Raw genomic sequence first — 25,448 nt, forward strand, 5'->3', positions numbered from 1 at the left:
CAGTTGTTTAACCTGCTCCACCCCCTTTCCGCAGAGATCCGGGAAGCAGAAATTAGGAATAACACAGCAGCGGACTGCTTGGCGGCCACAGGGAGGGGATGCTCTGTCTAGCACATCATCCTTGACCTGCCCACACATTAAGATCACCTGGACTTGAAGGAGGCTGGCCTCTGAGCACCGTCTCGCGAGGCTCTGGTTCCGCTGGTCTGGGGTAGACCAGGTTCCGAGAGTTTGCCTTCTGATCTCCCCAGGTGATCCTCACATTCGGCCAAGGTCGACAGCCCCTTCGCTATAGGACGGGGAGGCTCGTTGACTTCCGTGGGGGCTGCGGTTCTCCGTTGAAGGAATGTCGCTGGCATCACCATGACTTGCAGTCAAGTGCTCTCTTTCCTCAGCCTTCCGCGCATTTACACGCGCCCATAAATTTTTAGGCTTTGGGGACTGGGATAGAGAGAGGGGAAATGCAAAGTCCTAGTTCTCAGTCTCAGCCGAGTGTGCTTGGAAACAGGGCAACCTTCAAGGGTGTTGTAAGGGCAGGACTGGACACGGGGCAGGTTTCCTGACCCCATGCAGACCGGGTGAAGGAGGCGTCAGAGTCCTCAGTGGTTTTTTGCAGGTCTTTTATTGGGGTTCAGCAGGTACGTGGCAGGCAGGGGTGCTGGGGGGCCGGGCGGCTGCCAGGCCTCCCAGCCCCCAGCAAGTCTTCACTCTCTCTGGGCTCTCTGGCCTTCTCTGCTTCTGCTTCGGGCTTCTTCTCTTTCGGCTTCTACGGGCGTCCCCGTGACGCCGCCCTTAAAAGCACAGTCTTGGCCCAGGTGTACCCACTCCAGGTGCCGCCATCAGGCCTGCACCCAGGATCACAGGGCTCCCTCGTCTATCCTGATGGCGGGAGGGCAGACAAGCCTGATTCCTTTTACCTCACCCTACAGGCGTCTTCCTCGCCTGCCCAGTACCATCATCCTGCACCCTACATTGTGTTCCCGAGCAGGATGAAATAGTAACAGGTCAGGCCCCTCCTCCCTGCCCTGACATGTGGGGTAGAGCGTGTGATCTCCACGGAGCCTGCCAGGCTTGGGTCGCGGCGCGAGCAGTGCAGAAACTCAAGACCAGTGGAAGATTTGTTTCGGCTTTAGCAGCGGCGTCCTGTCCAGAACCAGCTTTTGTCGCGGGTTCTAGTCTTGTACCTTCCTCGGCCCCAGTTGCTCCTCTGTGTCTTTGTCTCCCTGCTTCCCAGTAATGCCGAGGCGCTTATTGAATGCCCTCTGCCTTGTCACTCAGCGCGAGGTGATGTCAGCTGCTTGCAGCTCGCGGCTCACGCTGGTGTGCTTCAGCGGCGCGGGGAGCTCCCAGGTCTCCAGGCATTGCCGTTGCTTTGGGGGTCAGTGGGACTTTCTAATAAAGCCTTTCCCAGAGGGCAAGTCTGTGTCCTTTGCCTTCATGAAATTCACATGAGGTAGAATGAATAAAACAAAGCCCGGGCCGAATGGCTCTGCTCTGGAGCAGCTTTCCTATTTTAAGGTTGATTTCTTCATTTCGCGAGTCCCATTTCTTTCTGCAGGCATTAAGCTGTCAACAGCGGCTGATGACTCCGGAGCCGAAATCCCTTATACCCCCTAGCGGGGCGGTAAAGCCCTTTTGACTTCTTAACTCACCCCCAGACTCCATTTTCCTGCAAGATAGAGTTCAATAGCTAAAAGGTGGGTAAATTGGGTTTCCAGGGGTACAAACTTTATTGTGACTAGTGGAGGAATTTATTTGCTTTTGAGTAAGAGCATTTTTAAGCCAATTTTGGAAATTTCTTTCAAGAGTTACTACAATAAATCTACCCTATTGATTTAGCAAGTGGTAGTTCTCCAGTGCTCTCTGGAGTCACTTAAGGGTTTAAATTCCTCTCTTTATTACTCCAGCAATATCACAAGCACCACGCAGGCTGGTGTGGAGAGCCCTTGGACCCTTCAAGGCAAAGGCCTATCCAAGATCTTGGTTGGCTCGGAGACTGCCGGAGGGCCCTGGCCACAGATTGCACACAGGGTTCTTTTGTTTTTGGGCTCCATCTGCCCGCATGAGGCGTCCTGCCGTGGGAGCCTGTCTCGGGGCAGCTCCCGAGTAGACCAGTGCATGCCCACCTGGAATGGCAGAGAATCCCGTCCCTGCAGCCCCTCCCTCCCGGGGGGCTCCCGCACCAGGCCAGACGGGCATGTTTTAGATGTAGGTAGCTTTAGGCATCAAACCTAAAGTCAGTGAGATGAAACCGTGTCGAGACCTGCTAATAGCACGAAAGACTCACATTGACTTTTGCTGGTGCCGGGTTGTGTTCTAAGCGCATTGGATTTACTCACTCATTCATTTAATCCTCCTATCGACTCTGAGAAACGGGGAGGATTAGCAGCCCTGCTGGCAGACAGGGGCAGGAGCAGAGTTGCCCGAAGCTACCCAGCCGGTGGCTGGTGGAGCAAGAACTTGGACTCAGGAAACCTTTTCAAAGCTTGTGGCTTAAATTGCAAACGCCCCGGGTGTGTACAGTCTTGGTTCTGCCGCTAAGGTCACCCCTCCTTGCTTTCTCTCTCCTTCCGTCCTTCCGTCCCTGCCTTTAGTCCGTCCTTTCTTGAATAAAATCCTTCCTGGAGACCCAGTGTTTACAGCGCGTAAGAGCGGACCTGCAGTTGTAGCAACGGGGTAATATGGACCCAGCACCAGCGCCGCTGCTGCCACAGCCCCTTGGAGCGCCAGGGGCCCTGGGGCCAATGCCTGGGCCCATCACCACACGGCATCGTCTCCAGCACACGCGTCTTCACCTCAAACCACAGCCCTGCTGCATCGTGCTCCCTCCGGAGCAGAGCTGCCGCTTTCCCAGCCGGACGGCCCGTGGCCCGCCCGTAGCCGAGTCCTCCGAGCCCCTGCTGTAGCCGAAAGGTTAAAGTTCTGATATTGAGAAATGCTGACGCTCCGGGTTATTAAAAATACCAGACTCTCCGGGGTTATTCCTGGTGCTTCGGAGCCCAGCGAGGAGCCGAGGGCCAGGGAGCCCGGGAAAGGTGTCCCGAGGCCGAGCGGGGCTGCCCACCTCCCTGTGGGCCTTGGCTGCCGGCACGGAGATGAGGCGCCTGTGGAAACCCGCCAGCTCCAGGCACCTCTCCCCCCCTTTCCAAGGAAGTCAGCTGCAGAAAAACTGCAGGTCCCCTGCTTCTCTGGAAGTGCCCCGGCCCGCCCCCGCGAGGCGGCACCGCAGGCCAGAGCTGGTGCGGCCGCTGGAGGGACAGGACCGGGACCGTGCCGTGGCCTGCTGCTGCACCGCCGCCGACACGCCCGGTTTCTCGATGTAGCTCGCCTCGCTCCGGCGGGGAGCGGCCTCCTGGGCAGGTTTTCAAGGTGAAGAAGGCCGAGTCGTGAGGAGGGAAGAGCAGGGCGGGACCTGGTTGCACAAAAATGGACAAATCAGGACTCGGTTCCGGGCACCTGAAGGCAGCCTTGTCCAGAGGGGGACTCTGGAGCCCGGGCTCTGCCAGGACGCACCGTGGACCTGGCGGGAGCTGCCCCTTCTGGGTCGCAGCTGCAGCCCCTAGAAAACTCGGCCCTGTCCGCAGCTCCCAGAGCCACAGATTGCCGGGGCAAGTGCACAGGCCGGGCCACCTAAATGTGGGGTGCTGGTGAGAGCCCTTAGTTGCAGAGAGCAGCGTCCCCATCGCTAGCCAGTTTCTTGCAACAGAGGGGCTCCGCTCAAGGCGGGGGGCTCATCTGAGAACCTGCCGGGGCATCGAGCCGCATTGTAGCTCCACAGCCAGGGCCAAGCACCGATGAGGACACTGACCGGCGCTGTAGGGACTCGCAGCAGCAACGGCAGGACCCTTTGCAACATGCCAGGGTGGCGGGGGGTGGGGGGCAGATGGTGGGGGGGCTGCAGGCACACCCGTGCAGCTGCCTGGGAGAGCAGGACGGGTGGGGGGGTGATGCCTGCCAGAGACCCCTCCCTCCCCCTCCCTTCTGGGACGCTGCCTCGGCACCCACGGCTGCATCTGTCCAGGCCGTGGCTCTCACCTGGGCTCTGCTTGTCCCTGTAGGGCCTGGGGACGCTGGCTGCGCGGGTGGGGGGAGGGGCGCAGGGGCGGCGCGTGAGATGCCAGGGGGCTGCACCCGCCACACTGGATTCACAGGGCCCGTTCCCAGGCCCTGGGGACAGACCAGATAAGGACCTCAGGTCTCCGGGAGGAGAAATGGGCTTTATCAGCCAGGGGGGTGGCGCGCAGGGGCACGGTGAACTCCGGTCAGAGCCCCTGGAGAAAAGCGGAGCTGAGGCGCTGTAGGTTTGGGGTCCGGGGTTGAGAACAGGGTTGAGCTGCGCTGGCTGGAAAGCGGGTGAGGGGGAAAGACGTGCGGGCTCGGCTGAAGGTCGCGGGGCGCAGGTCCCCCCCAGTGGAAAGAGGCTTTTCTCCCAGTTCCTGGAGCTGGGCCCTCCGGGCGGGTCCCGCTCCCCTGCCGGCTCGGCCTGCGGCGGCCTGGGGCTCGGTCGAGGTTCCCGCTGGGCTCCAGCCTCCGCTGTGCCCGGAAAAGCTGGTCTTGGGGAGAAGCAAGTTTTCCTCCCCCTTTTCGTCTGGGAAGCAGCGCTGCCCTGGGCCACCAGCCTCAGTTCAGGCCCTGAACCCCATGGGGGTTCAGGTCAAAGGTCACCCTGTTCACCCTGCGGGCGCGGCAGACACTGGCCTAACCCGGTGGAATAGCAGGTGCCATCAGGCGGAGGCCCTGGCACCAGGCTGGGTGGCGCCGCCGCACTGAGGACGCCGCCCTGGCCTGAACTTGGGGCCGCTCCCCCCGGTGCCCGGGACCCCACCAGGGCGGTGCCCCATGCTGGGCCCTTAGCCGCGTGGCAGCGAGGAGGAGGAGCCCCTCCCGCAGGACCGGCCAGCTCAGCGCCGTTTCTCTCGCCCCCCAGGAGCAGCAGCAGCTACACCGAGGTCGCGCAGATGAACTTCGAAATCGCGAGCGTCAGCAGCCTGTCGGGGTCGCAGCCGGTCTCCTGGCAGGTGGAGTACCCCCGGCGGGGCAGCACCGGCGTGGCCGTGGCCGAGATCTTCGTCAGCCAGAAGGACCTGGCGGGCATCGTCCCCTTGGCCATGGTAAGATGCGTGCATCGCGGACACGCCTCGGCTGGCCCTGAGGCCGGCGCCCCCATCTGCCGGGGGTGGCTGCCTGGACGCGGGGAGGCTGCACCGTTTCCCGTCTTCCTCACCTCCCGAGGGGTCGTGGGGCTTCGTGGGGTTTCAGAGCTTGGGGCCCCAGGGCCGAGCATGTGGCCACAGGGCTGCGGGCAAAGAGGGGGCCGTGGCCGCGCTTCCTCTCCTGGACCGGGCACGACCTGTGCCGGCAGCGCCCCCGCACTCTGCCCTCCGTGGGGCCACCTGTGGGGGCACAGGCTGACTGCACCGTCTCCTGTGTAGTGGAATCATGTCCCCCCGAAAGCCATGTTGGTTGATGTCTGAACCCCCCACACCTCCCCCCCAGTGCCTGTGGATGTGACCACGTCGGGGAAAACGGTCTTTACCTGTGACGCAGTCGGATGCGCCCGGAGCCCAGTGGCTGCCTGCGGGGATCGCGAGCAAGCCCAGATCTAGGGGCGAGCAGCCCCCCCGCAAGCGCTCTGCTTGTCCCCAGGGTCCTCCCTGCCCACAGCCCCTGCCGGGGAGTCTGCCCTCGCGGGACCCCCATGTCCGGGCTCAGGCCCCGGCCGCCTGCCCTGCCCCTGTGCGAGGGGTCCCGGCTCTCCTCCCACGCGCCCCGGCTCTGCCCAGCGGCTGCTTCACGCCTTCTCCTTACACACTCAGTGCTTGGACCGGCCACTCATGTCCAGCCGGGCCAGCTGACCACGGAGGGACCTGTGCTGCCATCCTTTGGGCTCTCCTTCCGTGGCACCCCAAGCTCACCCACCGGGACGTGACCTCGGTGAAGTGGGGTCCTCTCCCTGTCTTGCTCCACAGACGGTCAGAGCTGCAGGGAGAGGTGGGGGCCCCTGGCTGCTGACCCTGGCTTCTGTGGCCGCTGCTGGGCATCCAGGCTGCTGCTAAATGCAGGCAGGTGGCCGGGGGACGGGAGCGGCTGCTGCTGGCCTGGGCTCTGCGGCCGCCTGGGCACGGCTGTCACGCGGGTGATGGATGGCTCGGCTCTGCTCGGCCGCGGGGACAGGCGACACCTCGGTGCTGGAGCGAGGCAGGCATCTCGGGGGGAGCGCCCTGGACGGGGTTGGCGATCACTGTCTCCAAAGAGACCATGGGGGAGAGTATTTTATTTTCTTCCAGAAACTTCCCAGCCTGTCTCCTGCTCCTTTGCCAGCCTGAGGATTCCCACTTGTGACTGACTCTCCGAGAGTATTTTAAGGGTGACTCTGATGCTCTAGGGCCATCGAAAATAAATAATAGTTTGAAAAATATGTGGGCAGAATCCGTGTCCCCTTGTCTCAGCTGGAGATTTACTCTGGGGTTAAATTTTAAAACCTCCCTCCCTCCAGCGGCCGGCAGAGATTTCTGCCCACGGCGCACATCGATGACTCATCCGAGGCTGTTTTGACTTGAGGGTAACATTTCAGGGGTGCCGATGAATTACCCACCAAGCGGCACGTGCGGCCGCCTGCCGGGAGGAGGCAGCAGAGACACGGCGGCGGTGGCGATTCCGTCACGGCCAGCACTGTCCACGCTTCGGTTGCCTGGTGCAGGCAGGGGTGGGTAGGGCAGGGCAGTCGGGTCTTGTCCAGGCTTGCGCTCTCCGTCATGCGCTTGGAAAGGTAAAACCGTGCCCGATACTGACTGCCCGACTTCCCCGGAAGCAGAGACAGAGGACATAGTGGTCAGTGCCCAGGCGTCCCCCAGCCTCGCGCAAGAGGGACGCCCGAGCAGGGAGACCAGCAGGAGGGCGTCCGTCATCCCCAGGAGCGGTCTGCTTCTTTCTGGAGAGACAGACGTCTAGCTGCTGTTGACAGCCGCTCTCGAGGCCAGCGCGCCGGTGATGCCTGCCGAGCACGGCTCCACCTTCACCCCAAAAGTAACGATTGAGCGGCCCGCGTTTCCGAGGGGATGGGGACAGCCGAGGGCAGGTGTCGGCCTAACGGCAGTGCTGCCTCCTGAGTGTGCCGTCCCTGCTCCCCTCCACCCCGCTCACCGGGGCCGGGGGCCAAGCTCTGAGGCTCCCGGGACGCCCTCGCAATGCCCAGAATCCCTCGCCTCCGCATTAAGAGAAGTTGACTCCTTAAAACAAAGAGCTGCGCCCTTGACCCGCGTGACTCGCAGGGAGGCGCTGGGTGGGGCGAGTCAGAGGCCGGCAAACCTGTGCGATTCTCTCAGGTGAGGGAGATCAAGAAATGAAACAAGCAAACTAGGTAAAGTGCGCTGAAGCGAGGGCGGGGCGGGCCTCGAGCGCGGGGCGTGGCTGCGCCGCAGGGCGGGGGTCGGGCCGGAGGGCTGGCGGCGGAGCGGGACGCAGGCCTTGGTGGCCGGCACAGGGCAGTCCGTGCCCATGTCAGTCTTGGCGACTGCACACCTGCCAGCTGGGCATGCTGCGCCCGTGCCGCGTCCATGGTTTCCATTAAGGCAGCGTCCCTGGGCCAGCAGGTGGACACGGCGTGTTTCACATCGTCCCCTCCTGCGTGGGGACACAAGTGCACCCCTGGGTGGCCACCGCCCTCGGCCATGGAGCAAATCACTGGCCCCAGAGGCTTCCTACGTCCCTTGGGGCCTGGGGCCCAGTGGAACTCTGCCGTGAGGTGAGCTCTGAGGGCCCTGTGAGGCAGGCGTGGGCTCGGGGGTGCCGGCCAGCAGCTCCGGAACACGCTGGTCTTACATGAGAGAGGCCATGTCCAGGCCCCAGCCCGCCCCTGGACCCCGAGCCTCTGCGGTGTCTACGAGTGGGACACCCCCGGAGCAGGTGTGAGTGCTGTCGCGTGTTGGCCCCGGCGTCCGGCCGGTCTCCCAGCGCGTCCTCCGGTTGTCTCGAGCAGCAGGGGCTCCTGCCCTGTGGAGGCTGAGTCCTCTTCCGTGGTGTGGGCGCTCGGCGCTGAGCCACGCCTCTGTCTGGGGCCTTTGGGGCTTCTGGTCCTGGCTCTCAGGCATCACGTGGCAATGCTGGTGAATGCAGGAAGCAAACAGCTCTCGAGACCCCAATGTCGACTATCTGGGGTGAACACCCAGAAGCGGGCTAGCTGGGGCCCACGGGGTTCTGGTCGAAGTGTCCTGAGGCCCTCGCAGCCTCTGGTGAGTTCCCCAAGGGGTTGTGAGAACCCATCCCACCAGTACAAGCCGCAGCAACAGTAGCCAACGTGCAGGGTGTTTACCCCACGCCCCACTACACACACAGCACCCCTGAGCCTCTCAAGAGCTCGCTAAGGCTGGGGGTGTCGCTCCCGCTTGACAGATGAGAAAGTTGAGGCTCAGGAGAGGGACGCACTGGCCGTAGCAGCCGCGGGATTTGAACTCTGTCCGTTTGCTCTCGGTTGCTCCCCGCGACAAACGGAGCCACCAACGGGGAGGCTGCAGCCACATCTAAGGCGTATTTTGTATCCCAACCTTCGCCCATCATCCTTGCCGTCCCATTTTGAAGTTCTCTCTCCGGTCGCTTCTGCCAACCCGTCTTGCTTCTGGGAAACACTGCAAACAAAATGCCCCCCCTTCTCGGATTCAAACATCCCGGCTGCACACCCCGCAGAGCAGAGCAGAAATTCCCAGAACAGAACTTTCCCAAGATAACTAAGCGTTTTCCTGATTTCTCTGAGGGTCAGTGTTTGAGTGAGGGCTCCAGGACGTCCCGAGCCAGCGAGCGAATACGTCACCCATGCTTTGGAGATTGTTTTTAATAAAGATTATTTACACAATGTGTTTCCTATCGCGGGACACCAGAAGGAACAGGCCGACGCCCGCATTTTCTGAGAAACTCCGAGGATCTTGCAGTTCGGCATGAGGGGACTCCTTGGGGGTATTTGTCCTCCAGTTCTGAAGACTCTGGTGGAGAGTGGACTGGATGTCCTTCTCGGGCCTGTGAGTGGCCAAGGCTAAGCCACACGAGGGTAACGGACCTGTGCCCACCGCCCCACAGCTCCTGACATCCTGCCCAGCTCTGCTCTTTTTCATGTGTGCTAGTGTCAGTCATGGACATCCTCAAAGGCAGGCACCACTAGGACACCGCCCCCCAAAAAATGTGGTGTGTAATCCTGGGAAACCTAACTGCAGAGGCTGAGGCAAAAGCTAGCAGGGGTTCCAGAAATGAGAGCTTCGGGTTTGGTGAATCCCAGGAGACTCTTCTTGATGATAATAACTCACATTTGCTGAGCGATGGCCCTGCTAAGTGCCTCGTTTTCACTATTTCAGTAAATCCTCCAAACTCTGTGCCTCTGAGTGTCGAAGCCCCGTGTTATCTTGTGTTTATGGGGAGGGTGCTGAGGCCTGTGGGCATAGCTGACCAGCCTGTAGTTACACAACTAGCAAGTGGTGTCAGTGGGGTCTGAACCCACATCTAATTCCAGGGTCTGTCTTCTTCACTGTAAAAGCCTGCAGAGGAGGGGTAAGTGGTGATGGTGGTGATGGTGGTGATGGTGGTGGTGATGATGGTGATGGTGGTGATGGTGGTGATGGTGGTGATGGTGAGTGGTGATGGTGGTGATGGTGGTGATGGTGGTGATGGTGATGGTGATGGTGGTGGTGATGGTGATGTTGGTGATGGTGGTGATGGTGGTGATGGTGGTGATGGTGAGTGGTGATGGAGGTGATGGTGATGGTGATGGTGGTGATGGTGATGGTGATGGTGATGTTGGTGATGGTGGTGATGGTGGTGATGGTGGTGATGGTGAGTGGTGATGGTGGTGATGGTGGTGATGGTGGTGATGGTGGTGATGGTGGTGATGGTGGTGATGGTGATGTTGGTGATGGTGGTGGTGGTGGTGATGGTGGTGATGGTGAGTGGTGATGGTGGTGATGGTGGTGATGGTGGTGATGGTGGCGATGGTGATGGTGATGGTGGTGATGGTGATGGTGGTGATGGTGGTAATGGTGGTGATGGTGGTGATGGTGGTGGTGATGGTGGTGATGGTGGCGATGGTGGTGATGGTGATGGTGGTGATGGTGGTGATGGTGATGATCCTGATGGTGATGGTGTGATGGTGATGGTGGTGATGGTGGCGATGGTGATGGTGATGATGGTGGTGGTGATGGTGATGGTGGTGATGGTGGCGATGGTGATGGTGGCAATGGTGATGGTGGTGATGGTGGTGGTGATGGTGGTGATGGTGGTGGTGATGGTGATGGTGGTGATGGTGGTGATGGTGGTGATGGTGAGTGGTGATGGTGGTGATGGTGGTGATGGTGGTGATGGTGGTGATGGTGGTGATGGTGGTGATGGTGATGTTGGTGATGGTGGTGATGGTGGTGATGGTGGTGATGGTGAGTGGTGATGGTGGTGATGGTGGTGATGGTGGTGATGGTGGCGATGGTGATGGTGATGGTGGTGATGGTGATGGTGGTGATGGTGGTAATGGTGGTGATGGTGGTGATGGTGGTGGTGATGGTGGTGATGGTGGCGATGGTGGTGATGGTGATGGTGGTGATGGTGGTGATGGTGATGGTGGTGATCCTGATGGTGATGGTGTGATGGTGATGGTGGTGATGGTGGCGATGGTGATGGTGATGATGGTGGTGGTGATGGTGATGGTGGTGATGGTGGCGATGGTGATGGTGGCAATGGTGATGGTGGTGATGGTGGTGGTGATGGTGGTGATGGTGGTGGTGATGGTGATGGTGGTGATGGTGGTGATGGTGGTGATGGTAATGGTGGTGATCCTGATGGTGGTGGTGGTGATGGTGTGATGGTGATGGTGGTGATGGTGATGGTGGCGATGGTAATGGTGATGATGGTGGTGGTGATGGTGGTGATGGTGGTGGTGATGGTGATGGTGGTGATGGTGGTGATGGTGATGGTGGTGGTGGTGATGGTGGTGATGGTGGTGGTGGTGATGGTGATGGTGGTGATGGTGGTGGTGGTGATGGTGATGGTGGTGATGGTGGTGATGGTGATGGTGGTGATGGTGGTGATGGTGTTGGTGATGATGGTGATGGTGGTGATGGTGATGGTGGTGGTGATGGTGGTGGTGATGATGGTGGTGATGGTGATGGTGATGATGGTGATGGTGATGGTGGTGGTGATGGTGGTGATGGTGGTGATGGTGATTGGTGATGGTGGTGGTGGTGATGGTGATGGTGGTGATGGTGGTGATGGTGATTGGTGATGGTGGTGGTGGTGATGGTGATGGTGGTGATGGTGATGGTGGTGGTGGTGATGGTGATGGTGGTGATGGTGGTGATGGTGATGGTGGTGATGGTGGTGATGGTGTTGGTGATGATGGTGATGGTGGTGATGGTGATGGTGGTGGTGATGGTGGTGGTGATGATGGTGGTGATGGTGATGGTGATGATGGTGATGGTGATGGTGATGGTGGTGATGGTGATGGTGGTGATGGTGATGGTGGTGGGCATGGGCATGGTAATGGAGATGAGCCCATCTTTGGGAATAGCCAAGAGCCTGACCTAGTGAGTTGGAGAAAGAATGGTGTCTTTGCTCCAAAAGGAAGTGTCGATAAATTGAAGAGATTTAGCTCCTTCCTCCTTGTGTTCTTAAGTTCGCTCTGAGAGTAGTTCCCAAGGGTCACCAGCCAGGACATCTCAGCCATGCACACCTTATGGGCAGAGTACAGCCCCCTGGCATGACTAACCAACCCAGTTAGCCTGGCACTGGAGAGGGTACCAGGACACGGGGCATTCAGTGTTGAAACGGGATGGTCTGGGCAATCCAGGGGTTTCACTCGGGGAGTTGTGATCCTCTGTGGTTACTGTGAGGCTGTCTTTTGAGATCGGAAACTGAGGGAAGATCTGTGTCTGAAGATGAGTTGTGTTTGTCTTCCACATGTATCAACTGAGATATTTCATATATAAACCTAGAGTCCTGACTTCTTCTGAGAAAGCAGAAGACCTGCCCACACCCTTGCAAGGAGCAGTTGGAGGAGTCGTCCAAACTCCCATGAACCAGGGTTCTAGTAGCTTCCTCTGAGTCTCTCACCCACGTGTCTTGCCTACCCAACTCTGTAGGCATTTCAGTTGAAATAATACTTGTTATTCGCACAGGCCCAGCACTTAGGAGATACTTAGCCATTCAGTTTATGATCCTGAGTAGTAATTCTACCTCTCAGCACAAGAGCGCTGCATTGATTATCAATAAAAAGGCATGAAGTACTGACACGTTACGACCGGGATGAGCTCGAGAGCAGGATGCTAATTGGATGAAGCCTCACAGAGACCCATGGATTCCAATCCCAGCTGCAGGAGACACCAGGAGAAGTGGGCCCATGGAGCAGAAAGCAACTCTGGTTGCTCAGGCTGGCAGGCATTAGGGGTGACAAGTAGGTAATGGAAATACCCTCAAACCGCTTATGGCTGTGCTCCCCCTGAATCTATGTGGCACCACTGGCGAACATCCCTTTAAAGCAGAAATCGCACAGCGTGTGAGCCATCTCTCGGGAAGCTGTTTTGATGAGCGAGCAGGAGCCAAGCCCAGCTGCGGTGCACGACCCTGGAGGAGACGAGTCCGCGGCATGAGGAGAGCCCAGAAGGCTCTCGGGGCGCAGACTCTGCAGGCAGTGTCCAGGGGCCCAGGTCCTCCTGGTTCCCACAGCACCCTCCCAGCCTCGAGATGGCTCTGGCCACACAGCAGTTCCAGCCCCCAGGCCTTTGCCAACATCACGGTCTCCACGTAAACTCGGGGTCCAGCGCCTTCTCACTCATCCAAGCAGGCATCTCCAACCGCATCACCCAACCCAGGGAGTAGAGACCACGCTCCCAGTACCCCTTGCACTTTGCAGCTGGTTAAATGCGTCCACCCAGAGATATTCTCCATTCCTAAGCCCTGGTAACTCTGACTGTATTTGGAAGCGAGACCTTGGGAGATGGGGTGAAGGTGGGGGTCGAGATGAGTCACCTAGATCAGCGTGGCCCGAATCAAGGGCCAGCATCCGCACGAGAGCTGGGAAAGCAGACGGCGGCACACAGGGAGACAGAGCCGGAGCGACGCGGTTGCCAGCCGAGACCTGCCAGCCGCCGGCCACCGCCGGAAGCCGGACGAGGAAAGCAGGACCCTCTGCCTTGTGGGGTGCGTCCCTGCCACACCTCCATCTCCGACTGCTGGCTCCAGAACTGTCAGAGGATACATTTCTGTGGGTTAAAGTCCATGAAGATTTGCCGCATCAGCCCGAGGACTCGAAGGCAGGACGGGGTGTTTTCCCCTTTCAAGAGGAGGGTGCTGAGGCTCAGGCGGGCCAGGCCTTGCCAGGACAAGGCCAGGGGCAGCAGCCGGGTGGAGGTAGGGGCTCTGGGCCCTCTGACCTCTGCTCCCTCCAGGACGCCGGGCAGAGGAGGGGGCGGGGGCTGGCGGGGGCTGTGCGTGTGCGGATCCTGTCCTTGTGACCGAGACCCTCTCCCCGCCCCGCGGAGGGATGTCCCCTGGAGGGGCAGTGCCTTCTCTTCCCCTTAATCGCTTGAAAGGAAGACGCGAGATCCTCTCTCCTCCCCAGGCTTAGATGGGACCAGATGTCAGGAGCCGCGCGCAGGCGGGAGGGACGGCAAGATCACCGCGCACGCTGCTCGGGGTGAAGCCGCAAGGCTAAGCCCAAGCAGAGAAAACTGCAAAATGTCTCCACGACTTTGCAGAAGATTTGCATGAACCTGCGAGTTCCACCGGGCAGGGAGGGCGCCCGCCCGCCTGCCGTCTGGCTGCTCCCTCTTGTGTGGCCTCGCGCTCCGCGGGTTCCTGGGCAGACGCCGGCATGACCCACTGGACGGGGTGTCGGAAGCGAGGTCGGCGCCGGGCAGAGCATCACCCAGCAGAGCGAGCGCCCATCGTGCAGACCCCGCCCTTGCTGGTGGAGACGGAGGCAGCGTTGTCAATCCCGGTTTTACGAGGACATGGAAGGTGGCAACGACCAGAGCCCTGCGGTGCGTGCGTGTGGGCGGCTCGAGACGTGGCTGACGGCGAGACCATGCTGAGTTATCGGCTCTCAGGCCCCTCGCGCCGCCCTCCTCAGCTTCTTCAGATTTTTTCCTTCCTCTTTGCTTTGCTTCTATTTTTGGCTGGTGATGGGCCAAAACGCTTCCTTGCCGGCCCGCTGTCTGGTTCTAATTCTGCTGACAGAAAAAGTAAGTCCGATGATCTGGTTCTTTTCAGATTCTCTTAGCATAAAGATTAAATCTGGCGTGAGGACAATGGTTCGATGGATTCAGGCCAAGATTTGCAAGAGTCATTGATTTAACTGGAATATTAGACGAGTGACGAGGCCCCCGTGCCCTTAGCCACTGGCAAGTGCAACCATGAGCCGTCCACGCAGGAAGGACAGACAACACGAGGCCGCTGGCGCAGGCTGTGGGATGCCAGCACCTGCGGGGTCAGTGCCAGGGACGTAAAACATTGGGCAAATCGAGGTGCATTAAAGCAACAGGACGGTGTTTGGCCATAAAAACAGAGGCACTCCAACCTGGGGAGAAAAGGGTGACACATCTCCCAGGGGCTCCCCAAGGAACGCTCCCTCACCCACCCTTTCACTGCCAGTTCAGCGACCCCCCAGGAGTGTGGTCAGGAAATGTGACCTGTGGTGAGATACCCAGAGCGAGCAAGAGGCCCCGCCGTGCGCCAACTGCGTGAGGTGCTGTGCCCGCCTGGCCCACACCAGCTGGATTGGCAGCTCCCCCTGTGGCGGGTTATCTGGATGGAGACCCGGAGTCCCCATCTGGGGGTCTGGCACTGTTCTGTTTCGGGGTCCTGCGGTGTATCCTCCTTGGATAAGGGGGTGGGCTATTGTAGCTGGAATTTCTGGAAAAGGCAAAAGTGTGGAGAGAGCACGTCGGACAGGGCCTACCTGGGTGGCAAAGGAGCAGAGGCCCGTTGCGGGTGCACGGGCCTGGGGGCCAGGGGCCTCCAGAAGGGTCGTCCTGCGCTCTCCAAGCGACCAGATCCCCAAACCCGTGATGAGTGGTAAGACCCCACAGTGAGGACCCCCCAGACGGACCCAAGCCCGGGCAGCGGGGGTGTTGCTGAGCCCACTGACCTGAGAGGGGCTTAGCTTTTGTCTGGCAGATGCCCCAGGTGTCCCCAGGGAGGAGTCAGCGTTGGCAAGGCCAGGCCCACCGCAAACACCGGGACTTTGGACCCAGGGCCAGGGCTGGGCCTGCTGACCCTCCCGCACCTAAGGCTACAGTAGAACAGCAAGCGCCCAGCCCTGCAGAAGGCCGGCCCAGCGGCCACACAGCAGCGTCACTCAGCTGCCGCTCTGGAGCCGGAGCATGTCCTCTGGACCTCATTATGTCACCCCAAAAGACGGGGGAAACTTCTTGACTCCAACTCTGGGAGCAGGTCTTGGCAGGTGTCACCACTGTGGGACGAGCCCCTCAGGGTGGCCCTTGCCCATGTCCTCACGAGCAGCGGGACTTGGGACACGGACACATGGGACAAAGGGCAGGACTTCAGAGGCACGGGGGTGAGAGATACTGCCCCATGCTGGGAAGACCAGGCCGCTGGCACCCAGAGCTGGAAGACAAGGAAGGAGTCCCCCCAAGGTGGCACAGGGCGCTGGCCCTGTGGACTCCTTGACTTCGGATTCTGGCTCTGAGCACTGTGAAAGAACAGTTTCTGGAAGTTTCCCTACTTGCAATAGCTCATCACAGCAGCCTTAGAAGCTACCATGAATGTGAACGGCGATGCTGCTGCTGCTGTTGCTGCTGCTGCTGGTGATGATGGTGGTGATGGTGGTGATGGTGGTGATGGTGGTGATGGTGATGCTGATGGTGATGATGGTGGTGATGGTGATGGTGATGGTGGTGATGGTGGTGGTGGTGATGGTGGTGATGGTGGTGATGGTGGTGATGGTGGTGGTGATGGTGGTGATGGTGATGGTGGTGGTGGTGATGGTGGTGATGGTGATGATGGTGCTGGTGGTGATGGTGGTGATGGTGGTGATGGTGGTGATGGTGGTGGTGATGGTGGTGATGGTGGTGATGGTGATGGTGGTGATGGTGGTGATGGTGGTGATGGTGGTGGTGATGGTGGTGATGGTGGTGGTGGTGATGGTGGTGATGGTGATGGTGGTGATGGTGATGGTGGTGATGGTGGTGATGGTGATGGTGGTGATGGTGGTGGTGATGGTGGTGATGATGGTGGTGATGATGGTGATGGTGGTGATGGTGATGGTGGTGATGGTGATGGTGGTGATGGTGGTGGTTATGGTGATGGTGATGGTGATGGTGGTGGTGATGATGGTGGTAATGGTGGTGATGGTGGTGATGATGGTGATGGTGGTGATGGTGGTGGTTATGGTGATGGTGGTGGTGATGATGGTGGTGATGGTGGTGATGATGGCGATGGTGGTGATGGTGATGGTGGTGATGATGGTGATGGTGATGGTGGTGGTGATGGTGGTGATGGTGATGGTGGTGATGGTGGTGGTGATGGTGGTGATGGTGGTGATGGTGATGATGGTGATGGTGGTGGTGATGGTGGTGATGGTGATGGTGATGGTGGTGATGGTGGTGGTGATGGTGATGGCGATGGTGGTGATGGTGGTGATGGTGATGATGGTGATGGTGGTGGTGATGGTGGTGATGGTGATGGTGGTGGTGGTGATGGTGGTGATGGTGGTGATGGTGATGGTGGTGGTGATGGTGGTGGTGATGGTGATGGTGATGGTGATGGTGGTGATGGTGATGGTGGTGATGATGGTGATGGTGATGGTGGTGATGGTGATGGTGATGGTGGTGATGGTGATGGTGGTGGTGATGGTGGTGATGGTGATGGTGGTGATGATGGTGATGGTGATGGTGGTGATGGTGGTGATGGTGATGGTGGTGATGGTGGTGATGGTGGTGATGGTGATGGTGGTGATGGTGGTGATGGTGGTGATGGTGATGGTGATGGTGGTGATAGTGGTGATCGTGGTGATAATGATGGATGTGATGGTGCTGATGGTGATGGAGGTGATGATGGTGATGGAGGTGACGGTGCTGCCGGCCCTTGCTGTGTTCCGGCAGGGCTCACTGTCTGAGTGTCGGAGGCTCGTCTGATTACTGACGGGCTCCCCCGTGACGCCCTGGCTGCCAGGAAGCTGTCCCAACTGCAATCCCGAGTGTGCCCCCTTGTGCTCTGCCGAACGCTGGACCGAGATGCTTTCTGCCCTCTGATGTGGACCTTAATGGGTGCACCTTCCGCTGTGCTGGTTTCTAGAAGAGATCGCAAGGTGGAGACAGACAGACAGCAGAGGAGAAAGCATCACAGAGCAGTGGGCGTGAGTAATGGGGAAGCTCTTCTTCCCCTGTGTGTGTGGAGAGAGGAGAGCTGTCTCCTGCAGGCACCACCCTCTCCACCTCTATCTCTGCACCTCCGGCCTCTCTGCTTCCCCAGACCCAAAGCTGTCGCAGAAAGGAAACGGTGGCTGTGTCAGTTTCTACACCCCCGGCTGCCCTTCCCCATCGGCACCCCCCAGCATTTTTAAAGTCACTTCCACCCGAGAACCGTGCAGAACACCTGGAGAGCTTTCTCAGTCTGGCGAGCAGCAGGGCTGGTCTGGCCCGTCTCCACCAGGCCTGCCGTGGCGACTCGAGGTAATAAGGTTTCCTTCTCTCCCTGATGAGAAAAACCAAGAGGGGGCCGTGAGCCGAGCTGAGTGTCTGCACCGGCCTGGTTGGAGCGAAATTGCATTAGCGGGTGGAATTCTGCGAGGCCCCTGCCGTGCCTGTGTGTGTACACGATGTTTTCCTAATCATGGGATTATGTAAATAGCTGGTTGCACCTAACATAGTCAGCTTGTTGATCAGATGGCACCTCCCTGGGTCTGTCTGCCCGAATCCAGAGCCCCCATCTCCAGCACCCTCCCTAATCAGCACACCAATTGGCTGACAGCACCCTGGGCCAGGCGTCAGCTTAAGTAGGATGCCATGAATTGGGAAAACGATCTGCCCTCTGGGAGTCATTTTTCTGCTACTGTAAATTAGGCTGAATTGTCAGTCTCCTTCCACACAGCCCTGCTGTCAGTCTTGCTCAGCAGAGGCGCCGTCACCGCCGGCAGCCAAGGCAAGTGGGATTGCTACCGCCAGCAGACGCCTTGCCAACGACTTGCCTTCTCATGGCTGCAAAACTGGAAATGCGGCTCCAGTTCAGCCTTCATTCACCACCTCTAGCATGCAAAGAGATAGGGACACCAGTCAGCCTCTGTGTTGCCTGAGTGTAACAGAAAACCCTCGCGAGCAACATGGAAACCAGAGGCTTGTTTCACACACATAAGCTCATGACTTGGACTTCAGAGACTTGGACTTCTCTGCTCTGCCCCGCCAGGTGGCCCTCATTTCCAAGTTTGACTCATAGTCCAAGATGGCTGCAGGTGTTCCAGCCGTCGTGTCAGTATTCCAGGTAGTGGAGAGGGAAGAATGACAGGCAGCTCCCTCTCACGGAGCCCAGCTCCACCAGCAGATTTCCTAGAGCACCTCAAACACTCTGCCTGGGTTTGCCTCAGCAGAGGCAGGACTGACCACGGAGCAGGTTTTGTGACCCAGCAGACCGGGTAAAGGAGGAGTTAGAGTCCTCAGTGGCTTTTGCAGGTTTTTTATTTAGATTTACCAGGCATGTGGCAGGCAGGGGTGCTGGGGGGCCGGGGGGCTGGCAGGCCTCCCGGCCAGTCTTCGCTCTATCCGGGCTCTCTGGTGTTCTCTCTGCTTCTCTTCTCTCGGCTTCTCTGCTTCTTTCTCGGCTTCTGCTGGCATCCCGGTGACGCCACCCCTAAAAGCCCAGTCTGAGCCCAGGTGAATCCCATCTACATAGGCCCACACCCCACTCCAGGTGCCGCCATCAGCCATGCATTCGGGACCACAGGGATCCGTCATCTATCCTAATGGCGGGAGGGCAGACAAGCCTGATACTTTTACCTCACCCTACAGCCTCCAACTTTCAGCATCCGTGAGCAGAACCACCAGGAGGATGTGCTAAAACAGGCCCGGGCTCCACCTCCAGGGAGTCTGACCCAGCAGGGGTGGGGTGGGCACAGGAATTTGCATCTTTATCAAGCTGAGGCTGAGGCTGCTGGTCCCACACCACCTGGGAGCCTTTGTTCCAGAACATTCAGAGTTCACCCTCGTCCGTCCTCCACCCCAAATTAAGGTTAAGTTTTTCGGGTAAGGAGGGGACGGAGACTGGCAACGAGCCCTTCTGCTGCGCTGTCTTGGGTTTTACGTCTCAGGGGATCTCCAGTGTTGCCGTGTTCCCGCCTCCTCCCCCGGTGCCACCTGGGGCATTTGCTGTCTGTCTGGGAATCAGAAGACCAGGGACTTCCTGCTGCAGGGGGATGGCGGAGGGAGAGCCCCATTGTGGGGCGCTTCCCACTCACCTGCTGCCCTGCTCCTGCCCGCCAGGGAGCCACGGGTGCAGCCTGGCCCCACGCCGGCACCCAAGGCCAGGGCCGTGAGGCCGGGGAGGGGAGAGTGAGCTGCAGACCCAGGTCTCAGCACAGCTCCCTGCACAGCGGCCGGCGCTTGCCAGGCGAGGATCGGAGGGAAGATTTTTCTTCCTTTCAGGAGGTGCTTTGTCAACCCCGGAAGTCCAGTCCTAGGCCCCCCATTCTCGGGGGGATGACGCCAGCCCCTCACCCTCGCTCCCACCCTGGGGTTCAGCCTCAAGGCTTCAAGGCCCGAAGCAAAAGGCAATCCTGCCCCCCACCCCGGGGTCCTGCTGATGGGGCCTCCTGATCAAATGGAAGGTCTAATTAAACTGCTCTCCGCCTACTTCCAGGCGCTGCTAAATTAGTGCCCAGATTAGCTCCAGCTGAGTGCTCCCCGCTTCCAGGCAGAGACGGGCGCTCGGAGGGACGTGTGGAGCAGGACCTGAGACTCGCGCCTCCGCCTCTGTTTCCCGGAATGCGGGTGGGGCCTGGCTTCCCGCCGTGGCCGCCCCTGCACCCCTCACTGAGCTGGCGGGCTGCGAGGTCATCGTGTCCAGTTTCATCGAGCAAAGCGGATTCACCCCCATGTCCAAGATGAGGAAGCAAAGGGGAGAAGAGGCCGGGCTGAGCACCTGCCCGGAACCAGGGCAGCCTGGCGCACTCCTGGCTTTGTCTCCTGGAAGCAGCGAGGACCTGCCCGGGGACAGGGTCCTGCTCTCTCTCTCTCTCTCTCTCTCTCCTTGGTTTTGGATATTGGGCCCGCCTTGGGCCGGGTCCGTCAGCCGCCTGGAGGTCCCTGTCCCAGCCTGCCTGCTCCCCGCTGAGATGGGGGTGTCTCCGCAGACGCTTCTCCTCCAGCAGCACCTTTCGCAGCTACCCCCTGGGCTGACGTCCAGAAGAGCCAGTCGTCGGGGCTCCTTCTCCGGGCCGCCCTACCCGGCCCCCTGGAGCTGGAGGCGTGTGCAGAGACTCGTGACGGAACATGAAATAATCCCTTCTGCAAACCATCAGCCGCTTAAAATTAGCCCCAATTCAAACATCTCTTCCTGTTTAACACGAGTCCCTCTGCTCCTCGCGGGTGCAGCGCCTCCAGGTCTCCCCCGAGACCGAGCTATCACGATGCGAATCTACCCGAGTCTAGTACAGGTGCCGCCTCCCTGAAGGCGTGACATGGAAAGACGGAGAAGGGGCGAGGGGAAGGGAAGACCTCAGAGGCTCTGCAAAAAGGATGACCTGAACGCCAAGGTGAGGAGAGGCCCTTCTGGAGCATTCTAAGTGTCCCGTCACCAGGGAAATTGTTCTTGTTCACAGCTCGGCTGGATAGTGAGTTGTTTGAGATTTACAGGGACGGGACACGCAGTCTCTGTTGTATGCTACTTTTATTAAGCCTTGACAAATGGAAAAATCATTCTTGGTTTACGAGTCCGTACAGAAGCAGACCATGGGCGGGCTCTGGCTGGTGCTCCTGGTTCGGCAGCCTGCAGGAGCCAACTGTGGCGGGAAAGGTGCCATCCCAGGCACCTCCCTGCCTGCAAACATTTGCACTGATTTAATTAATTGATTTTTCAAAAATTCGTTCTCAGAAGCAGCCCAGGGCTGCATCTCATCCGTGGCGTCGACATTGAGCTGGTGACAGAGCCCCCCGCTCCCCCTAACCCGCCTTGTGCAGCGAGATCTGAACTCTCAGCCTCAGCTCCCTGCCCCAAGGCCCAGGGCGAAGCCCAGCTCCGCCTGCACCTGAAGGGGAGGATGCGCCTCCTGGAGGCCTCAGGGAGGCGCTCGGGGGTGAGTGGCTGGCGGGCTCACTCCACGCGTCTGGCGAGGGGAAGCCTGCGTGTAGGAGGTGCCAGATGCCAGCGACCCCACTCCCTGCCCCACCCCGTCCAGTGAGGCCCAGAGTCCAGGGCACAGCGGACCTTCAGCCACGGGCAACGAGGCAGGACAAAGGCTGCCCAGCGGGGAGCTGGAGACCGGCCACAGAAGGACATGGCGAGGCCGGGCAGGGTGTGAGCGGGCACCGGGCACGTGTTGGGGCTCCCGCCTTTCTCCCGGCAGATCTCTGCTGGGGCGCCTCACTCCCCACCTGGGGCAGACGGCCGTCCCTGGGCCCGCCCTGCTTCCCTCACAGCTCTGAGTCCGCTCACAGCTTTCAGGCTCAGCAACGGAATCTGTACTTCCTTTACTTGAAAATACGATCTGTGGAAACACAGGAAACGGCCAAACCAATTTACATGTATGAGGACAAGTCAAAAACAAAAAAGACCTCGGGCCTTTCCCAAGCCTGCAGCGACAGTGACTTGAGGACCTTATTTTATCGATTCTTCCCACGACGCCGTCCTCCGGGTGTGCTGCGCGCTGGAGGCCGGGAGAAGCCGCAGAGGCCGAGGCCGGAAAGTCCACGCGCGGACAGTGCCCCCCCGGCCGCCGCTGGCCCCCGCCCGGGTGAGGACGTGACTTGGCCACGGCACCAACACCGACTTGGGGGTTTTACCAGGAGGATGTGGACTTTCCCCCCCTTTTATTGAGATACAGCCGACATGTGGCGGTGGCGGACGGTGAAGGGGCCGACACGTGGGCTCATAAGGGAGAGCGCCACGGCTGACCAGCGTCCCTCGCCCGGCGGCCTCTGTGCGCCTGTGCTGCAAACGCAGATGCCCGGGCTCGCAGAGATGCCCAGGCTCGCAGAGATGCCCAGGCTCGCAGAGATGCCCGGGCTCGCAGAGATGCCCAGGCTCGCAGAGATGCCCAGGCTCGCAGAGATGCCCGGGCCCAGCGCCGCCGCCTCGAGTCCACGCCGCGCCTCCCGCCCGGAGTCTCGTGTCCATGGCCCTGGTTCCCCTTTGCAGCCCCACCCCGGGCCCCGGCGGCCTGCAGCCCCTCCGCCCCATTTTTGCCGGGACCGACTTGAGCTGGACGGTGGCTGCCGCGGACAGGACGGCCGAGGAAGTTCTCTGCCAGGAACGAAGACTCGGCGTCCCCGTGACTCTGCCGTGGGCGCGGGGGGGGGGGGGGGAAGAGCCGTCGCGAGCAGCTGCGTCTTGGCTCTCCCGGCGCAGGCTCTCACTGCAGGCGTGACACAGGAGCAAGAGAACAGCACCCGTGTGGTTGCGAGACAGATGAACCAGTTACCGCTGAACACACGTTGTCCTGGTTGGCGGGGAGCGCGGGGGAGCACACAGGGAGCGCGCGGGGAGCACACGGGGAGCGCGCGGGGAGCACACGAGCGCGCAGGGAGCACACGTGCAGCCGGCTTGTCCCGGGGAGCAGGAGGCAGCTCTGGGAAGAAGCTCTGTCTGCAGAACGGCTGCCGCCCCGGAGCTCCGCGTGCTGCGTGCGCAGGTGCTCTCCGCAGCGCCAGCCCCTGCAGGGCAGCGGCCCCCACACTTGCCCCGTTCTCTTTTCAGGGCAGCAGAGCCCGACGGGCGGCCCCTGTAAGGACAGGCCTGCCCGCGCCACCGTCCCCACCCGCTCCTCCCGGTGTCCACCCCCCTCCGTCCAGAGCAGGCCAGGCCCCCAGCCACTGCCTTGCACCCGGCGACAGGACGGCGGGCACACAGCGGCGCCCCGTGTGCCACAGGGCCTTGGGCTCCCAGGGCTGATGACCAAACCCACAATCTGCAGAATGAAATGCAGGATCCCCGTTAGGAGAGGTGGCCCCGGCCCCGCAGGCCGGGAGGCAGAGAGCGGGCCGGGCCCTCACACAGCCACTCGCGCTGGGACGGCGGTCGGGGCCTCCCTCGTGGGGCAGCGTCTGCCCCGGAAGCCGACGCCTGCGGCCCGTTTACGGCAGACGAGACGGGGACGCTCCGCTCCTGGGGCTGGTGTCTCTGGCGAGAGACCAGGGCCCCGGCAGTCCCCGTCCTGGCGCCGCTCAGGGTAGATGGAGGGTGTTGAGGAGCAGAGCATGTGTGTGGGGTGTGGTATGTGTGGTGTGTGTGGTGTGTGGTGTGTGTGTGGGGGTGTGTATGTGGTGTGTGTGGGGTGTGTGTGTGTGTGTGTGTGGTGTATGTGTGTGTGGTGTGTGTGGTGTGTGTGTGGTGTGTGTGGTGTGTATGTGGTGTGTGTGGTGTATGTGTGTGCGGTGTGTGGTGTGTGTGTGTGTGTATAGGGGGGTGTGTATGTGGTGTGTGTGGGGTGTGTGTGGTGTGTGTGGGGTGTGTGTGGTGTGTGTGTGTGTGGTGTGTATGGGGTGTGTGTGGGGTGTGTGTGTGGGTGTGTGTGGTGTGTGTGTGTGGGGGGTGTGTGGGGTGTGTGGTGTGTGTGTGTGGTGTGTGTGGTGTGTGTGTGTGTGTGCGGTGGGTGTGGTGTGGGGGGGGTTGTGGGGGTGTGTGGGGGGTTCTGCAGTGACCATTAGACGCCAACCCCAATGGCCTGCGGGCGCGGCTCCCTGTGGGGCCGTCAGCAGCGTCCTGGGGCGTGGAGGCGGCTCCCGCCCGCTGCCGGTAACGAACCTGGAAATGGACTCGGGGTCCCCGCGGTGTTCTTCAGGCCCAGCTCAGGCCGGGGCCCCGGGCAGAAGCGGAGGATGGTGGGCAGAGCCCGGGGCCCCGGCCTGGGCCCAGGGTGGGGTCGCGGCCTATGGGGCAGGGTCACCCGTCACCCTGTCTGCTGACGGGGCTCCTCCGCCGCCTTCTCCCGGGACACGACCTGGCTTTCCTTGAGCTGCCTGTGTCCGCGGGCGTCCGTCTCGGGTGTCAAGTGGCCGCTCCCCTCGGCACAGGGGGGGGCGCACCACCCTGAGTGGGCGCAAGCAGACCCCCACAGCCCCATGGAGTCCAGTCTCCCCCCAAGGCCTCAAGCCAGAAGGGCCTGGCGCCGGCCAACCCTCGCTCGGGGGCCCCTGCCGTGGTCCCAGTTAGTGTCCTGGGCTGGACGGGGTCCGGCCCCCCAGAATCGCCTGCGGCCCTCTTTGAGCCTGAGGGGACCGGCGCGCCCCCGAGCACCCGAGTCCTGTCTGCTGTGACCAGCCGGCCCGCGTTTAGCATGTCAGGGTTGGGGTTAGGGTCAGCTCTGGGGCCAGAAGCCGGAAATGAGCCCAGTGGGGTGAAGGTGCAGGCGGGGCCCTCCTGGAGCTCCTGGGGCAGGATCTGCCCTGTCAGTTTTAGGGGACCCCACGTCTCCCCAGTCGTGAGCCCCTCTCTCTCTCCCGGCCTCCCTCCCTCTGGCTTCCTGTCTCCCCGCAGAGACCCTGTGGGGCCTGGGTGTCCCCCCGTCTCCAGATCCTCCACTTACTCACGACGGCAAAGCCCCCTCATGGGTGGGCAGCAGATGCCCAGGCTCTGCGCGCCCTGCACCGGCTGCAGCCTCCCCCGCCCCCCCACCCGGCCGAAACCAGCAGGCGCGGCTCCTGCGCGGAGGGGGGGACAGTGGGTTCCTGCTGGTCCTGGGCGTTAGAGAGACGGCCGCGTGCAGAGACGGCCGCCTGCAGACTGAGACGCGGTTGCTTTGTGCTGTCTCTGCTCTGGGCTTGTTTTAGATTCGTTTTCTTCGTTTTTTCTTCTTACTGAGGTGACATTCGTGGCCCCACCGTGTGAGGTGCAGTGGACAGGTCCTCGGCACACCCGCCGCCCGCCCACCCCCCTCCCCTGCCCCAACCGCCTTTCTCTTGTGTCTCAAGGTGGGTTTTGTTTTGCTTGCGTGACGGGGTTTTTCCTCCCAGCCCGCATCGGAGTGGGTGCGTGCGGAGTTCGTCTTTCTCTGTCTGGCTTGTTTCCCCAAACACACTCCCTTCACGGTCCCCCTGTATGTCACAAGTGGCCAGATTCTTCTTCTTCAGGGCCGAGTAGTATTCCACCTCGGCTCTTTCCACTCTGCCCCGGCGCCAGGCACGAAAGCAAACTGGTAGAGGTTCCTGGGCAGGTGTCCAGAGGTGGCCCTTTCGCCGCCTCCTGAGGCCGTGCTGCTGTGTCTGGAGCACCAGGATGGTCCCGGATGTCTCCCGGCCGCCCCACAGAGACCGCGCCCC

General features: G+C 60.6%; 1 protein-coding gene across 1 annotated transcript in view; it reads left to right on the forward strand.

Annotated features, from left to right (window-relative positions):
* TMEM132C (transmembrane protein 132C) overlaps nucleotides 1–25,448 on the forward strand; it is a 177,045-nt gene that overhangs the window by 143,342 nt on the left and 8,255 nt on the right. The window contains exon 4 of the mRNA XM_037509872.2: nucleotides 4,928–5,111. Coding sequence (XP_037365769.1) covers nucleotides 4,928–5,111 — 184 coding nt within the window. The remainder of the gene's footprint in view (nucleotides 1–4,927; nucleotides 5,112–25,448) is intronic.

Source organism: Talpa occidentalis, unplaced genomic scaffold (assembly GCF_014898055.3).
Source record: "Talpa occidentalis isolate TD23 unplaced genomic scaffold, MPIMG_talOcc4v2.1 talOcc4.14, whole genome shotgun sequence".
In the NCBI taxonomy this organism is placed as follows: Eukaryota; Metazoa; Chordata; class Mammalia; order Eulipotyphla; family Talpidae; genus Talpa; species Talpa occidentalis.